At 42.2% G+C, this 18,928-nt stretch overlaps 1 protein-coding gene across 2 annotated transcripts; it reads right to left on the minus strand.

Moving 5' to 3' along the window:
• Window positions 1-770: 770 nt before the first annotated feature.
• LOC120784762 (grainyhead-like protein 2 homolog) lies at window positions 771-13,917 on the minus strand. 2 transcript variants are annotated; one of them, XM_040118822.1, is made up of 15 exons: window positions 13,588-13,917; window positions 12,697-12,883; window positions 12,150-12,587; window positions 11,957-12,012; window positions 10,866-11,016; window positions 10,523-10,634; window positions 9,096-9,190; window positions 4,087-4,245; window positions 3,902-3,959; window positions 3,490-3,629; window positions 3,357-3,394; window positions 2,356-2,447; window positions 2,115-2,200; window positions 1,849-1,913; window positions 771-1,016 (listed from the first exon to the last, which is right to left on the minus strand). In XM_040118822.1, exons 1-15 carry the CDS (start codon window positions 13,599-13,601, stop codon window positions 902-904), a joined length of 1,806 nt encoding a protein of 601 aa, XP_039974756.1. In that variant the 5' UTR covers window positions 13,602-13,917; the 3' UTR covers window positions 771-901. The 2 variants fall into 2 exon arrangements, with proteins under 2 accessions (XP_039974756.1, XP_039974754.1); XM_040118820.1 differs by having other exon boundaries at window positions 10,764-11,016.
• Window positions 13,918-18,928: the final 5,011 nt, after the last annotated feature.

The raw sequence follows: 18,928 nt of genomic DNA on the forward strand, positions 1-18,928 counted from the left end.
AAAGAAAGCCAACGGCTGAACGGCATCCTGGAGACTTGCAGTCTTGTTCCATAATGGTGCCTCATGTAATTATAGATCCTGACACACCAGTATGTAATCGCAAACTGGGATAACTTATTTCCCTGGTAAAAATTTGACAGATCAATAAAAAAAAAAAAAAGACATGACAACCAATGAAGATTAGAAGAGGTTCACTTTGACTAAATCAAGAGATCAGAACTACTTTCAAGACATGTCTAGAAATAATTAAATCCATACAAAACAATAAGCCATTACCCTTGAGCTGCTGAGAGCCAGCGAAAGATGTTGGATAAACTTGCTCTGAAGCGAGAGCGTTTCAAACATCTCATCAAGTGATTTAAAAGCTTCCACCGCGAGAAGACGTAACGGCAAGAACGGCAGAGGCCACAGAGGAGCCGAATGGTGGTCCCTGCTGTTACTCCAATACGGCTAGTGTATACTCTGCTGTCTTCCACCTGGGAAACCACAGCAAGGTGGCTGGATGGAAGCTTTGTGGTGATCTCGTCTCAGTTCCAGATAGACGCCTACGAGCTAGCGAAGACTTGGGAAGTTAGTTAGCCAGGGAATATCAAAAGATTTTTCCCACCTAACAACAAATCCATAGGTTTTCAACATTACGCCTGAGCTGCTAGTGCAAGAAATCCTCCTACAGCAGGTTGTCTACCAGACAGGTACTACAGCAGGTGAGGTGTGTGTGGATTTTGCATGCTGGATGGAGTTTAGCCACTGATCCATACCGAGACTCCATGCGGCCTTCGATAGCGACGGCGCTGTCATCTAATACTGCTAACAATATTCACAAATATTACACATGGCACGGCTAAAGCTTCCCCCACCACCGGTCAACTCTTTCTGACAACTCTGCTGCGGCTTACAACCGTCAGATCTCTGACAGGGTCACACGCAAGGAGCCTGCCGAGCTCTCGATAGCCAGGATGAAGGTGTCCTCATTGGAGTAATGCTGGATGATGTTGTCATCCATGTTCACCAGGACCCTGAGAGAGAGAGACGGACAGATCACAAAGACTTGTTTGATTCACTGAGTGAAATCTTCCTTGAGTTAATCAGAATGATGTTAGCCATGCTAACGGTGTGGCTCTAGAGACGGCGATGTCAGTCCACCGTTTTGGTGCATGTTACCATATCCTAAGATTTATTTATCCATTGAAAATCTAACCATCTACTGGATGGATTGTGCACATTCATGGCCCCTGGACAATGTGCCCTAAATATTTTGGTGATCCCCTGATTATTTTCTAGCGCCACCATGAGGTTGACATTTGTGCTTTTAAATGAAACGTCTCAACAACACTGCACTGCCATGAAGTCTGGTACACTCAATGAATTGTAATATGTGTTGTTGACGCAATACTTTTTTTTATTTTTTTTATTTAGCAAAACAGATATGGATGTTGTAAAAATGGATGGTGTACAACGACTGAGTTGGCTGTTCACATATGAAACATGTCTGGAGAAAGCCTGCAGGCTTGTAGCAGTTTGGTGTACAGTTTGGTTTTTTTGTATGCAATACCCGAAGACGCATGTTTGTAAAATAGCAGTCTAGTAACCCCCTGTGGGATGGGACGCTATAATCAGGCCAACTTTAACGACATCCGCTGTACTTTGTGTTTTGTGCTCATTAGCAAACGTTAGCATGGTAACACACTAAACTAAGATGATGAACATGGTAAAGATGATCCTCCAAACCTCAGCATGTTAGCATACTGACATTAGAATTTAGTTCCAGGCACTGTTGTGCCTAATTACCGCTTCACAGGGCGGCGAGCATGCCCGCTGTCAGTGTGGTTTCTATGGAGTCGGACTCACCCTTTTTTGCTTTTTTGGTAAACTTTGGCAATCTTGTCAATAGGCAGTGCATATTTCTCTGAGATCTGTGAAGAAACAGTGTATTTTAAGCATGCTGAAGCACCTTGAGTTCACAGCTAGTGTCACTATTTAATAAAAGGTTATATTGGTTCTCTAAGATGAAATAATGCTGTTTAGCACAATTGATCCAATGTGGCTTTTTTCCCGATTTCAGCACAACAGTACAACAGTTAAAACCACATTACAATACTACTCTCAATACTCACAGCCTCCATCAATGCTTTGAGGGTTGGGGTATGCAGCATTAAGGCATCAAACACTTCATCACACTCCTTCCTCACATATAGAAGAACTAATGAGGTATGGGTTAAACGAGACAAAAAACAACAACAAAAATCAATCACTCTATAAAATGATTTATAAGGAGAAGAACCTGGGACAGATATACAAATGCAGTGAAAAGATTGAGTATAAGACAAGTAAAAGACAACTGGGACATCTACAAACCTTTCCTTTCCTGGTCTACTTTAGACTTCTTGGACTGAGGTGGACAGATATCTTCCTCAGCAACACATGACACCCTCTTCATCAGAACACTCCTGACACATACACATAAACATACACACAACATTTAAAGCAAGACTATGTGACTTCTGCTGAACATCGGCAACAGCGGCCTCCGCAGCCAGGTGTGACGACTGCAGGACGCTGGCGCATTAAATTCTGTCGGGTTCCGAGTCCGAGCGGTGAAGGGTACTAGGAGCAGCGTACCCCTAAAAGCCAACAGCTCACGTACAGCAAACAAAGCCTCTTAATCACCCAGGCAACAAACAGACAATCATCATCTCAGTGCAAACCAGCAGTCACGCTTCCCACTCATCCACCAGTCAGCATCCTCACTAATCTGACTGACCGAAACATCTGAGCCCGCAGCACTTTTGTGCTAATAATGTAGATGCTAGGAGCTAGTCTCTTTGCCTCTGCCATGACGTCCGTAGTGAGAATACCGAGCCGGCATCTTCCTATAGCTAGCTGAAGACCCATAGCTGGTGGTGCGTGACGTAGTGGCTTAAAGCGTTACGCACTTTTCGTGGGAGATCGTACCCGCTCTACCCAAGTACTGCAAGAACGGGCGTTCGGGCCACAGAGTGGGGATGAGATATGCGCCACTCTCCCTATTACAAGTCAGTGTACCATCAAAGTGATTTTGAAGCTGTTATTTTAAGGTAAAATAGTTGCATAATGTTGATTAAAATTATCTGAATCCCCACTTTGGTTTTTGTCCCTCCCCTGTTCCCTCAGATGTGAGATGGAGAGAATTAATCCTCCCCAGTCCTCTTCACAATTTGATTTTCCCATGACAAAAATACAGAGACTGTTTCACCATGGAAAGAGTATCAAAAATAAACCACGTCAGGCTGTTACACAGGTGAACATGGTGCAGTGAGGTGCAACACATGAGTGTTTAGAGCAAACCAGTGGGGTGGAAATAACAGTATGATACTCACCCATCTCTGTCGACCTCCTCGGTGTTAAAAGCAAACACCTGCAAATCGAGTAAAAATCCATCATGTGTCACACTGCAAGACTGGATCAGGACAGTTCCTCTGTGTGTGTGAGTGACAGAAAGGGGTCCCTCACCTGCCCTGCTCTCTGCAGGTTTCCAAAGTGGACGTCAGGAATGAAGAGGACAGGCTGGGAGTCCAGGTTTATCATGGTTTTGAACAAATTGCTATCAGCACTCTTAATGGGAGAGGTTGGCCCCAAGCCACCATTTTTCCCTAATCCAGAGAGAGCATGAACTCAGCATCTGTTGCCAGGCAACCACTCCAAGTACAGATATGATATGGTTTGATTAAATTTGTCTGACTGTTTAGTCTTATGCAGTCCCTTCTGTTCCATTCAATTTTATGATTTCCTGGAAAGTGCTTTTGTGAACTTGTTTCAGCAGATTTCAAACCATGCCTTGCCAACATTATTTATGTACATAACCAAAATGAATATCATCAATTTCATTATTAAGCCAAAATGAAGAAAGAAAAAATGTTTTAACCTTTCATCCTCTTTCTGAGATATTTCTTCTCCTCATCCCGAAGCTTCCTCTCAGCGCCCTGCAAAAAAAAACAAAAAAACATGGGGTTGACGGGACAGAGACCTGAAAATGCTTACAGCCAGTAAAAGCAAAGTCTCAGTTATTCACCAGAGCAGGCAGCTGACTGTGCCAGCAGCCTTCCTCACCTTGTCGCAGAAGACCTTGATCTGAGAGAAGGCCCTGTGGATGGGTCTTCGGCTGCAACTGTTATAGCTGTAGGTGTCGACCTGGATTATCAGAGGCATCCCCTTCACGCCCTTTTGCGAGGAGAAGTCTGTGCTCAGACAGTTCACCGAGATGAAGACCTAGGAAACAAAAATATAACAGAGGACAGGGTCGGTTTCTGGGGCTTTGGGAACTAAAGCAAGCAGTGGGAGGGATGTTTATCCAACAGTGATTCCAACCCAGGTGTACTTTTCTTTTTTTTTTTTAAAAGGTAAAAAAATGTAACCACATATTGAGTGATTTGCAACACCTCAACATCACGTGATGCATGAAAACTAGTCAGCAAGCGGGCATACTTCTAGCCTAAAAGAAGATGAATGGTTGACAAAGTTTGCTAAAGGTAAAGAATATATATCCATTACTTTTTTTTTTTTACTATTTATCAATAAATGGTCCAAGAGCAAAAAAGTAATGAATAAAGGGATGAAATAGCCAAAATTCATAGATAAATCATGGTTTTATGGATTGCTAAAAGTTACTAATAAACAGCTGAAATAGCTAAATGTAATAGATACACATACAAACATTTGAAATAGTTAAATGTAATTGATGAACAGTTGAATCAGAATCAGAAAAACTTTATTGATCTATTTACTGAAATAGCTAAAATGAATGGATATAGTCTCACCGAGCACTTTATTAGGAACACCGTTCTAACACTGGGTAGGGCCTCCCTTTGCTCTCAAACCAGCCTCAGTTCTTCATGACCTGGATTCCACAAGATTTTGGAAACATTCCTTTGAGATTCTGCTCCATGTTGACGTGACTGCATCAGATAATTTCTGCAGATTTGTCAGCTACACATTCATGCTGCCAATCTCCTGTTCTACCACATCCCAAAGGGCTTCTACTGGATTCTGATCTAAGGAGGCCACTGAACTAAACTGAACTCATTGTCATGTTCATGAAAGCAGTTTGAGACAGCTTTTGCTTTGTGACATGGTGCATTATCCTGCTGGACGCAGCCATTAGAAGATTGTAAATTGTGGCCATGAACGGAGGCACATGGTCAGCAACAATACTCAGATAGGCATCAAACAATGATTGATTGGTATTAAGGGGCCCAAAGTGTGACAAGAAAACATTTTTCCAGTATGCATACTGTTTTTCCAGTCAACTGTCCTGTTTTGGTGAGTCTGTGGCCACTGCAGCCTCAGATTTCTGTTCTTGGCTGACAGGAGTGGAACCCGACGTGGTCGCAGCCCATCCACCTCATGGTTTGATGTTCCTTCTGAGATGTATGTCCGCTCACCACTCTTGTAAAGAGTGGTTATCTGAGTCACCACAGCCTTTCTGTCAGCTCTAACCAGTCTGGCTATTCTCCTCTGACCTCTCTCATCAATAAGGCGTTTCCATCCACGGAACTGCTGCTCACAGGACGTTTTTTTGTTTTTCACATCATTCTGAATAAACTATAGAGACGGATGTGCGTGAAAATTCCAAGAGATCAGCAGTTTCAGAAATACTCAAACCAGCCGGTCTGGCACCAACAATCATGCCACATTCAAAGTCTCTGAGATCATATTTATTCCCCATTCTGTTGCATGTGTAAAGGTGTTCCTAATAAAAGTGCTCAGTGAGTGTAGATGTAGCTAAAAGTAATGGACAAATGGTTAAAATAGCTAAACATTGTGGAAAAATGGTTGAACTGTCCAGCTTGTGTCATTCAAAGTGGTACTACTGCAAATGCAAACTTGACCAAACTGGACTAAACATTAACTGTTCAACTGTATGAAAAAGTTGTCAAAATATTTACTTTTATAAAAATTTATGGAAATTGTTAACTTCCAGTATGAAATCAATTCAAATTAACACATTTGGAACATGACAGGCGGTGTCAGTGAAGGGGTACTTGAGACCATCTGACAGGGCTGTGCAGGTACGTCTGACAAAAAAGATTGGAACATTAAATTACACAGATCGCTCAAAGTTGACAGTGATGGTGGGTGAGAAAAATTTTGTGTAATGCTTCCTTCTGTCATGTCTGGAATCTTAGACATGTTTTAACAAACTTAAATAATCTCACTAACTGTAAAGATTTTTTTTTTTTTGTAGGTAGGTGGTTCACAAGTAAAGAATCAAAAGACATGAAAGTCCTTTAATCTAGTCTGGATGAGATGTGAGGTCAAACAGGGTTTGTGGGATGTGCTACGAGCTTCTCCCACTAGCAGAAACTAGGAAATGCATCACTTTAATCCCCTGTTGTAGGTACAGTTAAAGCAATAACCGGTGACTTAAAGCTGATAATATAAGGTATTCATCTCTTTATTATAACAATAAAAACCTAGTATTTAGTTTTATGGCCAGTCCTGCTCAGATGGGGAGTCAGATCTGATAGAGATCTTTGTTCTCTAGTGAAGCTCGACCTGACTCATAAACTGTGCAGTGATGACTGAGTGTCACAGGGGCGTGCATCACAACAGCAGCAGCCGTTCAGAAGGCCAGAGGCAATGCTTATTCACTCACTCACCCACTTCATAACCCTCCTTATGTTAAATGTTTATGTGCTTACAAATAAGCTGGAAATTTGTGAATGATATTGATTTCCGTAATGAAACACTGATTTGCCATTGGTTTAATATTTTTCCAGATTCCTCAGTTTTCAGAAAACCCGTGGCTCTACTCCAAAGAGATGATGGAAAAGACCCAGATGATTAATTACAACATTTCTTTATTGCCAAACCATCTAAACCAACATAAAAACTCCTGATGGATGTTCCAGTTAAACAGGACCAACAGCCTGAGCAACAGGTCGGCAGAGACGGATAACGGTAGATATTCCTCACCTTGGCTCAACAGCAATTTTCCCACTATACATCATCAACAGCATCGTGTCTGAACCTGCAGAGGTGAGGGCTGATTGATGGAAAGGCCTGGAGCGCAAATGGGCCTCGTACACACCTCCACAGACCCAAGCCGGTTCAATTTTTCCAGGAGTGGTGAATGCATTGCTGCTAGCATCTGTGTGTGTGTGGGAGGCTTGTTGTGTTTGGGCTTACTGCATGTATGAACATTCAGATACCTCCCAAATACCTAAGTTCATGGGGGTACTGTAAAGTGGCTGTTTAGTGCCATCCACACAACCAGGCACAAACAAACAAACACAGAAACAGAGTCATGCCGCAGGAAGCAGCTTGTCTCCCGTGCCAATACATTTCACAATCCATTACAGTGAGGATGGTGAGTGTTGCCTGGCAACAGCAGAGCCATGCCAAAACAAAAAACAAAAGTGATCATTTGGACCAAAAATATCAATTTGTATGTCAGCCCATCAGAGTCTGATTGGACATCCACCTGTGTTTGGAAACCAAGATGGTCAGGTGGCGCAAGACAGAGAGAAAAGAGAGAAGCGACAGCAGTGACATGTGAGCCTACATACACTACATCAGCCGCCACATTAAAAACCGTTACCGGATTAATCAACAAAGCCAGAGTCAACCTGCTCACCACCAAACCTCCAACACTCCGACTGAAACCAGTACTATGGGCAATGTTCGTTTCACCTAGCTACAATACCCAAGTTCTGGAAATCAAGCTAGCACTCCTCAGAAACTTCAGAAGGGAATGTCTCTGCACTGCTGCCAGGCTGCTCAGTGAGTCTGGGTCACAGAAGCCCTTGATAGCACCTCTCCATGTTAAGATATATTTGCTACCGTACGCTTGCTTATTCATGTAGTTATTGGCTGATTATCCAATCAGCCAATCATGCAGCAGCATTGCCACAAATCATGCAGATGAAGGTCAGGAGCTTCAGTTAATGTTCACATCACACATAAGGATGGAGGAAGAAATGTGATCTCAGACGGACAGAAAAGCCATGTTGTTGAGAGGTCAGAGGAGAATAACCAGACTAGTCCGAGACGGTCTATCGAAAAGATGCTATTGACTTGCTTAATGGGAAGTGTAGGATCAAGCGTATTGGGACTTAGCCCCATATTAGGGACTACAAGTCAGGATCCCCTCACCTTTACTGCACCATGTTGATCAAATCTGTCTCTCATGAGACCCCAAATTTACTCAATCACTGGATTACTGAGTGTTCTAAAGCCGGAAAAGGTATATGTACGTTTTTTTTTAACTACTGACGATAAAGGCTAATAAGATGTCATCATGGACTATGGAGTGCAGGTGATTGACAAAAATGGCAATTTTATCCAGGTAGAATGAAATCTACAACACAATAAAGTGTACTTTCTGAAACCACTGTAGAAGACGCATTAACTGACTGGACACAGCTACAACTACCTGATCTCATTAAAAACAATTACAGTGGAGTGAAGGTGTGTCCCAAACAGTGAATATGTATCCCCAAACACACAAAGCTGCAAATGCCTCTCTTTGAATGAGGCTGTTTTTGGAGTTCTCGTTAAATTTGAGCTGAATGGGAGCTACAGCCACAATCTCCTGTGCCCAAAACACCCTGAGGGGGGCTGATGCTGTGTGTGGGGGTGTGTCTGCGTTTATGTGTGAAATCCAAGAAGCTCCTTTACCAGGTTTGTTGCCATGTGCCCAGCGTGCCTGCGACCCCCAAATAATGACCCGCCTCAAACCAAGACATGCCGCCTCTGTCATGGAGGACAAAGGGGTTCTGGGTGGAAGCGTCTCTTGCATGCGCTCCATCAACTATTTTAAAACCCTGAGGTGCCAACAATCCACTGACAAACAGGTGAGTATAGACAGAAAGTCTCTACAGCCTAAGGGTCCCCAAGAAAACAACTTGTGGTTGTCTTGAGGACTTGTTTTTCCCAAAAGTGACAATGAGTGACAGACAGGAAATGATTGACTTCTTGACTGAGTGTGAAAGTGAAAGTAGGGGAATGAAGAACAATGACAGCTATTTCATTTGACTTTTTTTCCACTTTTAGATCAATCGTTCTTGCTTTGACATAAACAGCACAATCTCTCTATTCCTTTTTACTTTTCGTTTTACCTTGGCTTCTTCAGTGACATCCCATGTGAAAGAGACAGCATTGTAGGCAATTTCCTCCACGTTCCCAATCGTGCCCAAGCTCTCCTTGTAGTTGGCTGCATGTAAAGTGAAGATCAGAGAAAACTCTTTCAGTGGGTTCAGGGGAGTTTGGTGTCAGCCCTAATTTCAGGGCACTTTCAAAATTGTGGCAAAGTATCAAAAATAAAAATTCTGATTCTACAGCAAAATGCGCCCAATGACTAATATATTATATATATTACATTAATACATTGTTCATACTGCTATATCAAGGCAGAAGTGGCATTTTACTATTGCACAAGGTCAAGCTGAAGCTTGTTTTGACTACTTTAAAATATAAAGTGCTTGAGGACTACTGGCCTAGTTTGACTACGGTTGGGTAGTTTAGTCCAACTAAACTACTCAGAGACATCTAAAACACGACCAAAGTATCACAATGCCAAAAAGTTTGGAAACCACTGGTTTAATGTTTAACAATGCATTGAGTTCTATAAACTCATAATATGTTTTTTGTTGCAACATTGTAATCTGTAAAGAAACTATATCTGTCAAATTAATGTTGTGGAGTAAAAACTACAGTACTTCCTTAGAGGTATAGGTAGGTAGAGGTATAAAGTTGCATAAAATGGAAATACTCAAGTAAAGTACAAGTACCTAAAACCTGTACTTGAGTACAGTACTTGAAAATATTCACTGCTGCTCAGCTGCTAGGAGACTGCTCTGTCTTTAAATAAACTATCAAATGTACCTGTTTAGACTCCCTATCCAATTAATCTATAACTATCGACTATATCATAATCTGGCACCTTTCGCAAGACATTGTTGCCAACAAATAAAGATCTAAATTAGTTAAGATTCCCATAAGCCCACTCAACCTCTGCTCATGTAGGCTAATTTCCACCCTCCATGGTATTGGCATGAACTTGCCACAGACAAAACCACCACAGTGTCTGACTTCTCTGCTTCATTCCATTGAGTTTGAAACCACAGGTTGAGGCCTGTGTCTTGCTGATTGTACAGGATATGGCCTTAGTCCAGGCCCCCACCTATTTCTCCTGTTAACGTCTATGCAAATGCAGACCCAGTGGCTGTCTCTTCACTGAAGTCCTGTGGGAATCGAGGACTGACAGTTATTCAGACTGTGTCAGGTTTCCCCTCAGGACATTTGACGGGATTCTCCCAGAGGCTCCTGTAGATTTTCAGCTTGCTCGCAGTCTCTTTACCTGCACGGTTCTGTGCACCTTAGGAGTCAAAGTATCTACGTCTGAGTGTGATATTCAATACCGCAGTGTAGGTGTGCCATTTTTGTATCTGGGCCTATTCCTCATCTGTTCTACTTATAAACCCCGTCAAGACACATATGTAGCAGGCGACCCTGTCAGTGACCAGCAGAAAAATAATCATCTTACCAATGTCCAGGACTCTCTGTTTGGCAGTGTGCTGACGGGAGTGCCAGTATTTCCAATTCTTCAGCTGCTCATCTCTGCACTTGTCTTCCCCAAAGACAACCATGATAACACTCTGCAGTGCAAGATACAGTATAATCAGGCCAAAACAGAAGAAAAATAAAAAATGAATCAAAAATAAATATAAAATTTCTAAGGTTTCCTCTATACTTTCTCTCCATTTACTACATCTCCCTTCCCTTACCTGTACAACACTGTCCCGCTGCAGCTCAGAGCCTCCCATGGTGCATTGCTCACTACTGGATCGGCTCCTATCAGGCCCCTGTGATAGCTTCGGTCGACTCACCCGCACTTTGCCTCTGTGCTGGCGAAGGGATGATCCGAGTCCGGTCTCAGACAGCGTCAAAGCGTAGAACTGGCCCCGGTTCAGGTAAGCCATGGGTCCATCTCCTTGCCGCAGCGACATGCTGGCCTCCAGACTGTACCGGAAACTGTCACTGTAAGAACATAGGCATGTGTGGAAATGTTTGACAACCCATCGCGTATCTCCTCTGATACAAGGATACACCACATTTTTGTATTTGCAAGGAAAATTAGCACAAACGGTGTCAACATTTTAATGAAAAAGAAAACAAAATTAGACTGAATTATGGAGATTTGTTTTCTGACTGAACTAAGTTGTTCAGTAGTGGAAAGGGTTTGTTTTTTTAATTTAAAAATGGAGAAGGTTTGTTGCAGCAAGAAGTGGTTCCTATGATACTCCTATGGCTCTAAACAAACAGATTTTTTTAAATTTTTTTTTAAATCAAAGATGCTTTGATGTACAATAGCACATCTTTAGGCCTTGTAATATTCTATACTTTTGTTATTGTCACAAACCTGATACATCTTACAGCGCCACTGTTGTCCAGAGACTATTAAAAACATATGAAAGAGCCACACTTTTGCCCTGGGCCACATGTTCCTTCCTTACAATGAACACACACACTCAGGCATAAATATACCATCCTGTTGCTGTATAGTAAATACTCACTAGAACTTCAAATGTGTATTAATACACAGCTGAAAATAGTCCCCAACAAATGCTCCTGACTGAGTCATTTTTGCTAAAATCGACAATGCACAGCTGTTTCAGGAAATTACTGCACCTATTCTATAAATTAAACAATATATTTGTGACCCAATTTTAAGGATATGTTTCTTCAGTAGGAATGAATGGCCCACAGAAAGGCTGGGGAGGTCACAATCAACACATTGTTGTTTTTGTTCTTTTCATGGGACTTGTTGAATAAAACAAAAATATGGAATATTGCCAGTCTCATCCTTTAATACTTCTGTATCAGAAAACTCACTGTGCACATAAAACCAGTGTAAATCTTTTAGACTAGCAGTGTCTACATGTTTAGTGCTATTGTTTGAATCTGAACTTCGACTTACACTGGTAGGCTACAGTGGAATTCGTCGGCTCCCGAGGAAGGACTTCTGCAGTACATCTGTGAAAGAAGCCAATATACACTGCATATTTCAAAAAGGAGAAAAGCAGGAAACTACTACTGTTCAGGAAAAAAAATCTAAATAATGTGATGCTGACTTATAAAGCAAGACACAACGCCACCTCCACCTCACTCACCTCGCCTTCCACTGCATCCTCATACGTGCTGTCTGGAGTGCTTCTCTGTTCATCTTTCAAGTACCCAGACAGGGACAAATCATAGCAGCCCTGCTCGTAAACCATCCTTATCTGGCCCCTGGGTTCTTCTAGGTAGGAACCTCCAGAAGAGGATACTCCCACAGATGTCTGGCACTGTCTCTTGACCAGAGCAAGAGCCGCCCCGCCTTCACCTTTACCATTTCCTCCTCTGGTGGCTCCTGCAAGGCCGGTAGCTCCGAAGTTGGAGCCCTGATGTTCTGTAGTGGTGCTGTTGTTTAGAGAGAGGTTGACAGGCATGCAACTAAGAGCCTGAAGATGGTGATCTAGTATTTCCAAGCTCCCACAGTTACTTGGCCCAAGAGCGGAGGGGTCCGTGGGTTTAACGCCGCTGGAGGCACGTCTCCTCTGACTGGGAACCTGACAGGGTTATAGCAAATACAAAAAATAAGACCTGAAACAAATAAGAACACATTATGTGGAAACTGCCTTTTGTATTATTTTGGCTGTAATGTAAAGCTCTCCGCACCTTGTAGTAGTCATACAGCAGTCCCAGAGCTGCTGCACTGTCCTCATCTCCATTGATGCTCATCATGGCCTTAGTGGCAGCAGTCAGTGGGTTCTCCAGGTAGCTCCTCCATGCCTCGTCGTCACTGCTGAACACCAGGCCTTGGGGCACCGACACTTCATTTGGTACCACCACCACCAGCCGTTTACTGAGAGGACGACAGGACAATGGGAAGAGACAATAAACCCTGTTGTGACTGCAAAGCCAGTCTATCAATAACAGAGGCTTGGTCTGCCAAACCACCAAGTTTGCCCCAGGCTGTTTCTCACCAAACTTCAATCTAATCGCCCTCTCCGTGTGTGGTGTGTTTATGTAAGTTCACCGAGGAATAACTGCTTGTATACAGCTAATTTAAATAACAAACAGATATACTGAGTCAGCTCTGAACATGTCCAGCTGGTGATTCATGATCAAACTCAAGAGTTACTTTTTAAATGAAATTTAGAAGATATCATTCAGAGAAACTGTCAAGAAGAGACACTGTATACAAGATCTCAGTTTTAGAAAGGGACATACTGTACAGTTTTTAAAATTGACAGTTAAGTCAAACCTTTAGCATCAAGTACAGCACATCACCGCAATATTACCATTACAGGAATCAAGTGCTGTTCGTGTCTGTGATAAATTTATGGCATTTTATCTCTTGTAGTGCCTGAAATTATTTCGCATAATGTAAATATTAAAAGAAATAAACTATAAAAATGATGTATTTTTATTAAATAAGAAAGGGTCTGTTGCCTGTGCGAAATAACAAAGAGCCAAACAAAAGACAATTCAAATTTTTAACACTGGTAAAAACTGGAGGAAAACTGACAAAAGTTATTATGAGTAATATTACTGTTTCTGCCCTACCTTTCCAGGTCCATGTTGCCTCCAGGACTCTCTGATGTTTTCTAAGACCTGCTAGAGAAACTGGACTTTCTAGTTAGTGCAGGTTAGTTTGTGTGGAAGACTGAGAAAGCTAGTCCCACAAGAGGCGGCCTGTGTTTAACTTCGCAGCCACAACAGCCAATGAAATTATCTGTAACCTTACGTTCTGAAATACATTTGACTGTCTCTGATGTCAGTTAGAATGTGAGCTTACGCATGGGCCAGGTTTGTATCCTGTTAAGAAGCTGGTAAATTAAGAGGCTGGCAGTGCAGAACCTGATGAGGCAGGGCAAACAAGGAAACGAAGGTTGGCCTTGCTGATTGGTTAGATGTTTCTACACAGGTGGCACAGTCATTTCCCCATTGGTGAATCGGTGGGAGGTGGGGAGGGGTGTGACCTGAGAGGTAAAGGTGGGCATTCAGGTTCTGTCTTTGCTGGCACACAGACATAATGTTAGTGGCAGATTAATCAGAAGTAAGGGAACTTTTACTGATATGAACACTTTCCTTCCCCTCACTTGATGAGACTAGATATACAGTATAATTAACATAACCACACAGCAACAACGAAAAGGACACCTGTAGCATTAAGCTTTGGATAATAAAGGCTAAAATGCCAGCGGAAATATGTTTCTTATCATTATATTGTACAGGTCTTAATATACAATAAGGGCGAGTAGCAACTGTTCTGAGCAAACTCGCCCTCATTGTTGTCTGTACCGTGACACCTTGTGGTAGGCATTTCATGTCGCACCGTGCAGACAGAAAATGTTACAAAGAGGATGACCATCGAAAAGCAAAGGAACCAAAATCCACAGCACAAGTACACACTAAACAAGACTTATTTTAGTTGTAAGGCATGATGGCCTGCTTTGTAAACTGAGCAATTTGAAACCATTACTATTGCTATTGTATAAGTATTTCAGTATCATTCTTTGGTTTCCTCTTTTCGTCTGACTCAGATGGGCTGTAGAATTTTCCTGCAGTGGTGTCACAGCTGCGACAAGTCGCCCCGCACAAGCACAAAGAAAAAAAGATTTGCAAAGCATTCCGATGAAATGTATAAATAAATGTATATAGTCTTTATCATCGTGTTGTTCTGACTCTCTATATCTGTGGGATACACGACGCAAGACAGCAGTACTTTTCGAATATGTACCTGTAGGGAGGTATACTGGGCATGTGTCCACCAAAACAAGGCAGAGGACACATGAAGTGTATATGTCTTTATGGTTTCGAGGTGAGTAAGTTGGTTTGACAGCTGGAAATATTCCTTAACAAGCTCTTGTCTTTAAAATTTAGACCAAGTCATTCTGAGGCAAAAACAACCTCTCAGTCACAATGTAGGAGCTGCAGTCTCTTTGTGGCAAGTGCAAAACTGCATGTTACTGGTTGTACTAGGTATTTCAACAGGTAAAAAGGACGGGTTTGGTTATAATCTAGGGCACCTAACAACCCTGGTAGAATCTGCAGAGTCAGACAGACACACATTGGTTCTTATCGAGCCAAGAATAAAACCTGACCTCCAGGTCTTTTTTAGTCTTAGACACTCACAGCTTGTTTAAATTGGTAATGTCAATTGTTGACAACATTTTTAAAAAATGCATATAAATTTAAATTACTACCAGGCCACACAACTGCGGCTTGTCAGTGGGCAACATCACTCCAGCTAGAGTCTGCAGATAGAACAGACACCTGGTGTAGGATACCTACTAACTGTCATGGATTACAGAGCTGGTAGAAGTAAGAATGACTCATGAATCTTCATCCAGCTTGGCTGGCATCAATGCCATAATCAGAGTAGACTATGTTTCCAGTGTGATGTTGAAAAACATATAATAAAAGTGGAAAGACGCACAAAACATCAATAAAGGGGTTGGTGTGATGTCAGAGGGGTTTCCATGGGTATACCTTCACCAAATAAAGTGACCAAAATGGTATGGAACAAAAATGCGCTGAGCAGGTGAGCAGGGGGCGGCGCCAGGGGGAACTCCTTCTTGTTTGCAGAATTGTAGTGCGCCGCTGGACACCCCCTTACCCACGAGGTGCACAGCAAGCCACCAAGTTACCGAGCCGGGGCATGAGGAAATAAGCTGCTTTTGAGAGCTGACACAAAAACAGAGCCCTAATTCTTGTCTCATTTCGCACTGTTCGACTCCTCCATTCTCCTGATCCTGCTCTATTCAGCAACTCGGATTTTATTCAACCTGTCATATCTTGTATTAACTCCCCCAGAAAGTTCAAATGATTGTTTTTTACGTCCATTTTGAGTACTTTCTGCTTAGTTTCTGCCTTCTTGTGTCACAGCTTAACAAGTAGGCTTAATCTATTCAGGCTCTCCTTGGTAAGCTACAGTGTCTCCAGAAAAGCACTTTTCTGGATTTAGTCAGACTTAAATTAATTCCTCCTATGGGACATGGGAGCACTGATCCAGGCCAAAGATGCTTCCACTGTGTTTGGCAGTTTGGCCACATTTTCCTTGTGTGTCCGCATGGGGGCAGTACTGCATAGAGGGACAGGTTTTTGTTCCATTCTATTGGTGGCTGGTGATTGGACTGATCGTGTTCAAGCTACTCCACTATTATTGGCTGCTTATTTCCTCTGAGTCTTTCTCATGTTGCTGTTGAAGTGTATGGGTTTGCACCATATTATTGCAGCCAAACTGATATACCACTTGATAAATTGATATCACAACACACACAGACGGTGTACAGTCCTTACTGTCCATGTAGTGGATGCAGGCCTGTGGTATTGTTTGCCAGGAGGGAAACCTCGGTGTGAAAGCTGTTTACATTTTCTTTGAAACTTTGCCATGCATTACTCTGCATAACTGATTTTTTAGCTGCAGACGGGGTTTTCCCTACCATTATAAGACTTATGCGCAGCTACTGAGCCAAGTGAATGGGAAAAAGTGTGGTGAGAGGAAGGTAACCATATTGGCCCGAATGTAAGACACTTTTTTCCATGGAGATTAGGTTTGAAAAAGTGGGGGTCAGCTTATATTTGAGGAGGAGACAAGTAATGTTAAGTGTTGAGATGAGATTTTCTTTTTGAATTGAAAGAGTACCTGTGTAAATATGTATTTTACAGAGTGCTGCATTATGAGTTGTTTTGCAGCCTTGAGTGTTTTCAGTCGGTCTCTCAGAGTCAGTCAGCCCTGAAAGACTTTCATTAGCCCAGTTTAACCTGCAGGAGTGTCTGAAAGCTGGTGTAACATGTTCCGCTGCCACAGAGGAAATAAATCCATTCTGAAAGGGAGTTTATAACGTCTTCCAGCGTCTTTACTGTCGACATGAACCGGGGAACAAAGAATTACAGCTTATGGAAATGATGGGCTCAAAAAGGCTTAAGTCTGACAAATGCAGACTGTCAGAGAAAACGATTCTGAGACATCCAACTGAACAGAAATTTTAGTAAGTAGCCAAACACTGTTACATTGTCAAATGGCTATGGGAAGTTGAGGAAACTGCAATTCATCAAACCCATTCAAACACATTCACTGTAAGCCTTATTTTTAACAGTGTTGCTCAGAATGACGCACAGTGTGATCACTCCGTGTCAATGATTATTTCTGGACATAGGCTTACTTCATCAGGGAACATATTTGTTTGGCTTTTCTTTTTGCTAATGTCTGTACTGTGAAAGACAACAACCATTACTGTTTTTTTTTTAAAAATAATTATTGTAATGAGAAATAAATAAATGAATATTGTAATGATAACATCCCACTCTCCCATTCAAGTGAATGTATCTGGTAGCTTTTCATGGGAACCTCTCAATATGTGGTCCAAAGAGGTATCGATGCAAATGAAGGAGGCCATCATTACGCTGAAAAAACAAAACAAACCTATCAGACAGATGGCTCAAACTTTAGGTGTGGCCAAGGTACATTCTTAAACAGAAGGAATGCACTGGCAAGCTCAGCCACACCAAAAGGCCTGGAAGACCATGAGAGAAAACTAAGCGATGATCGAAGAATTATTTACTATGTGAAGAAAAACCCTTCACAACATCTAACCAGGTCAAGAACACTCTCGAGGAGGTAGGCGTGTTATTGACAAAGTCTACAATCAAGAGACGCCTCCATGAATCTAAATACAGAGGGTTTACTACAAGGTGCAAACCACTGGTAACACTCAAGAACAGAAAGGCCAGATTAGACTTTGCCAGAAAACATCTAAAAAAGCCTGCCCAGTTCTGGAACAAGATGCTGTGGACATATGAAGCCAAGATGAACTTGCAGCAGAATGATGGGAAAAGAAGAGAATTGAGAAGGAAAGGAACGGCTCATGATCCAAAGCACCACATCACCTGTCAAACATGGTGGAGGCAGTGTTATGGCATGGGCATGTATGGCTGCCAATAGAACTTGGTCACTGGTGTTTGTTGATGATGTGACTGCTGATTACTTTTGAGCCTCTGAAAATGCGGGACTAAGTATAAAAATAGCTGTAATTCCTAAACGGTTAATGTGATATTTTTGTTAAACCCACCTGAATTAAAGTTGAAAGGTTACACTTCAACCACTTCCTGATGGCTTCCGTTCAAATCCACTGTGGTGGTGTACAGAGGCAAAATTACTAAAATTATGTGCATTGTTTGTAAGTCAAGCTTTGTTCAGACACGGACCACACCTAAATATATTTTCTTGACTATATATATATATATATATATATATATATTAGTATAAAATAATTATAATAAAATAAATGTTAAGAAAATGACAATTTGCCTGACACCTCAGCCATCACCAGGCCTACAAGAAGGGTGTCCTCTTTCTTTGTGGTGTGTAGCACACTGCAAGCTTCGACAATGTAGCAAACCTAAAAAGGAATTTGCAGATGTTATCACATTCAGGTAATGGCATTTGAAGGAAAGTGATTTCAGGGGCAAATCTTGCCGGGCTGGTATTGCACTGCTCCTCCTGTCCCAGACAAGCACAGCCAACGCCCTATCAGCAGGCCCATGCTGCGCTCAACTGTTGTTGTGCCTGCATGCCCTTGCGCTGCACCTTGCCTCTTGTTGGTTTGAGGAGTTTGTGAGGGGAGTGATCAGCCATTTATTTAATGGATGGCCTCCTGCAGTGATGAACACAACATTCAGATACTGTTTCCCAGTAGAGGTCTAACATGGCAAATAGGACACAAGTCACCTACCAATAAGCCATCAATCCTCAACAGCTCCTTCCTGGAGGTTAAGGCCAACTTCTGCACAATGGCCAAATCTACTAATAAGCCAAGTGTCGCTCTCAGCAAAAAAAATCTGCAGGCTCCTTGAAAACACGCTCCCTGCATAATGCAGCTTGAGACTTTCCTTTTTGGGC

Source organism: Xiphias gladius, chromosome 22, assembly GCF_016859285.1.
Source record: "Xiphias gladius isolate SHS-SW01 ecotype Sanya breed wild chromosome 22, ASM1685928v1, whole genome shotgun sequence".
In the NCBI taxonomy this organism is placed as follows: Eukaryota; Metazoa; Chordata; class Actinopteri; order Istiophoriformes; family Xiphiidae; genus Xiphias; species Xiphias gladius.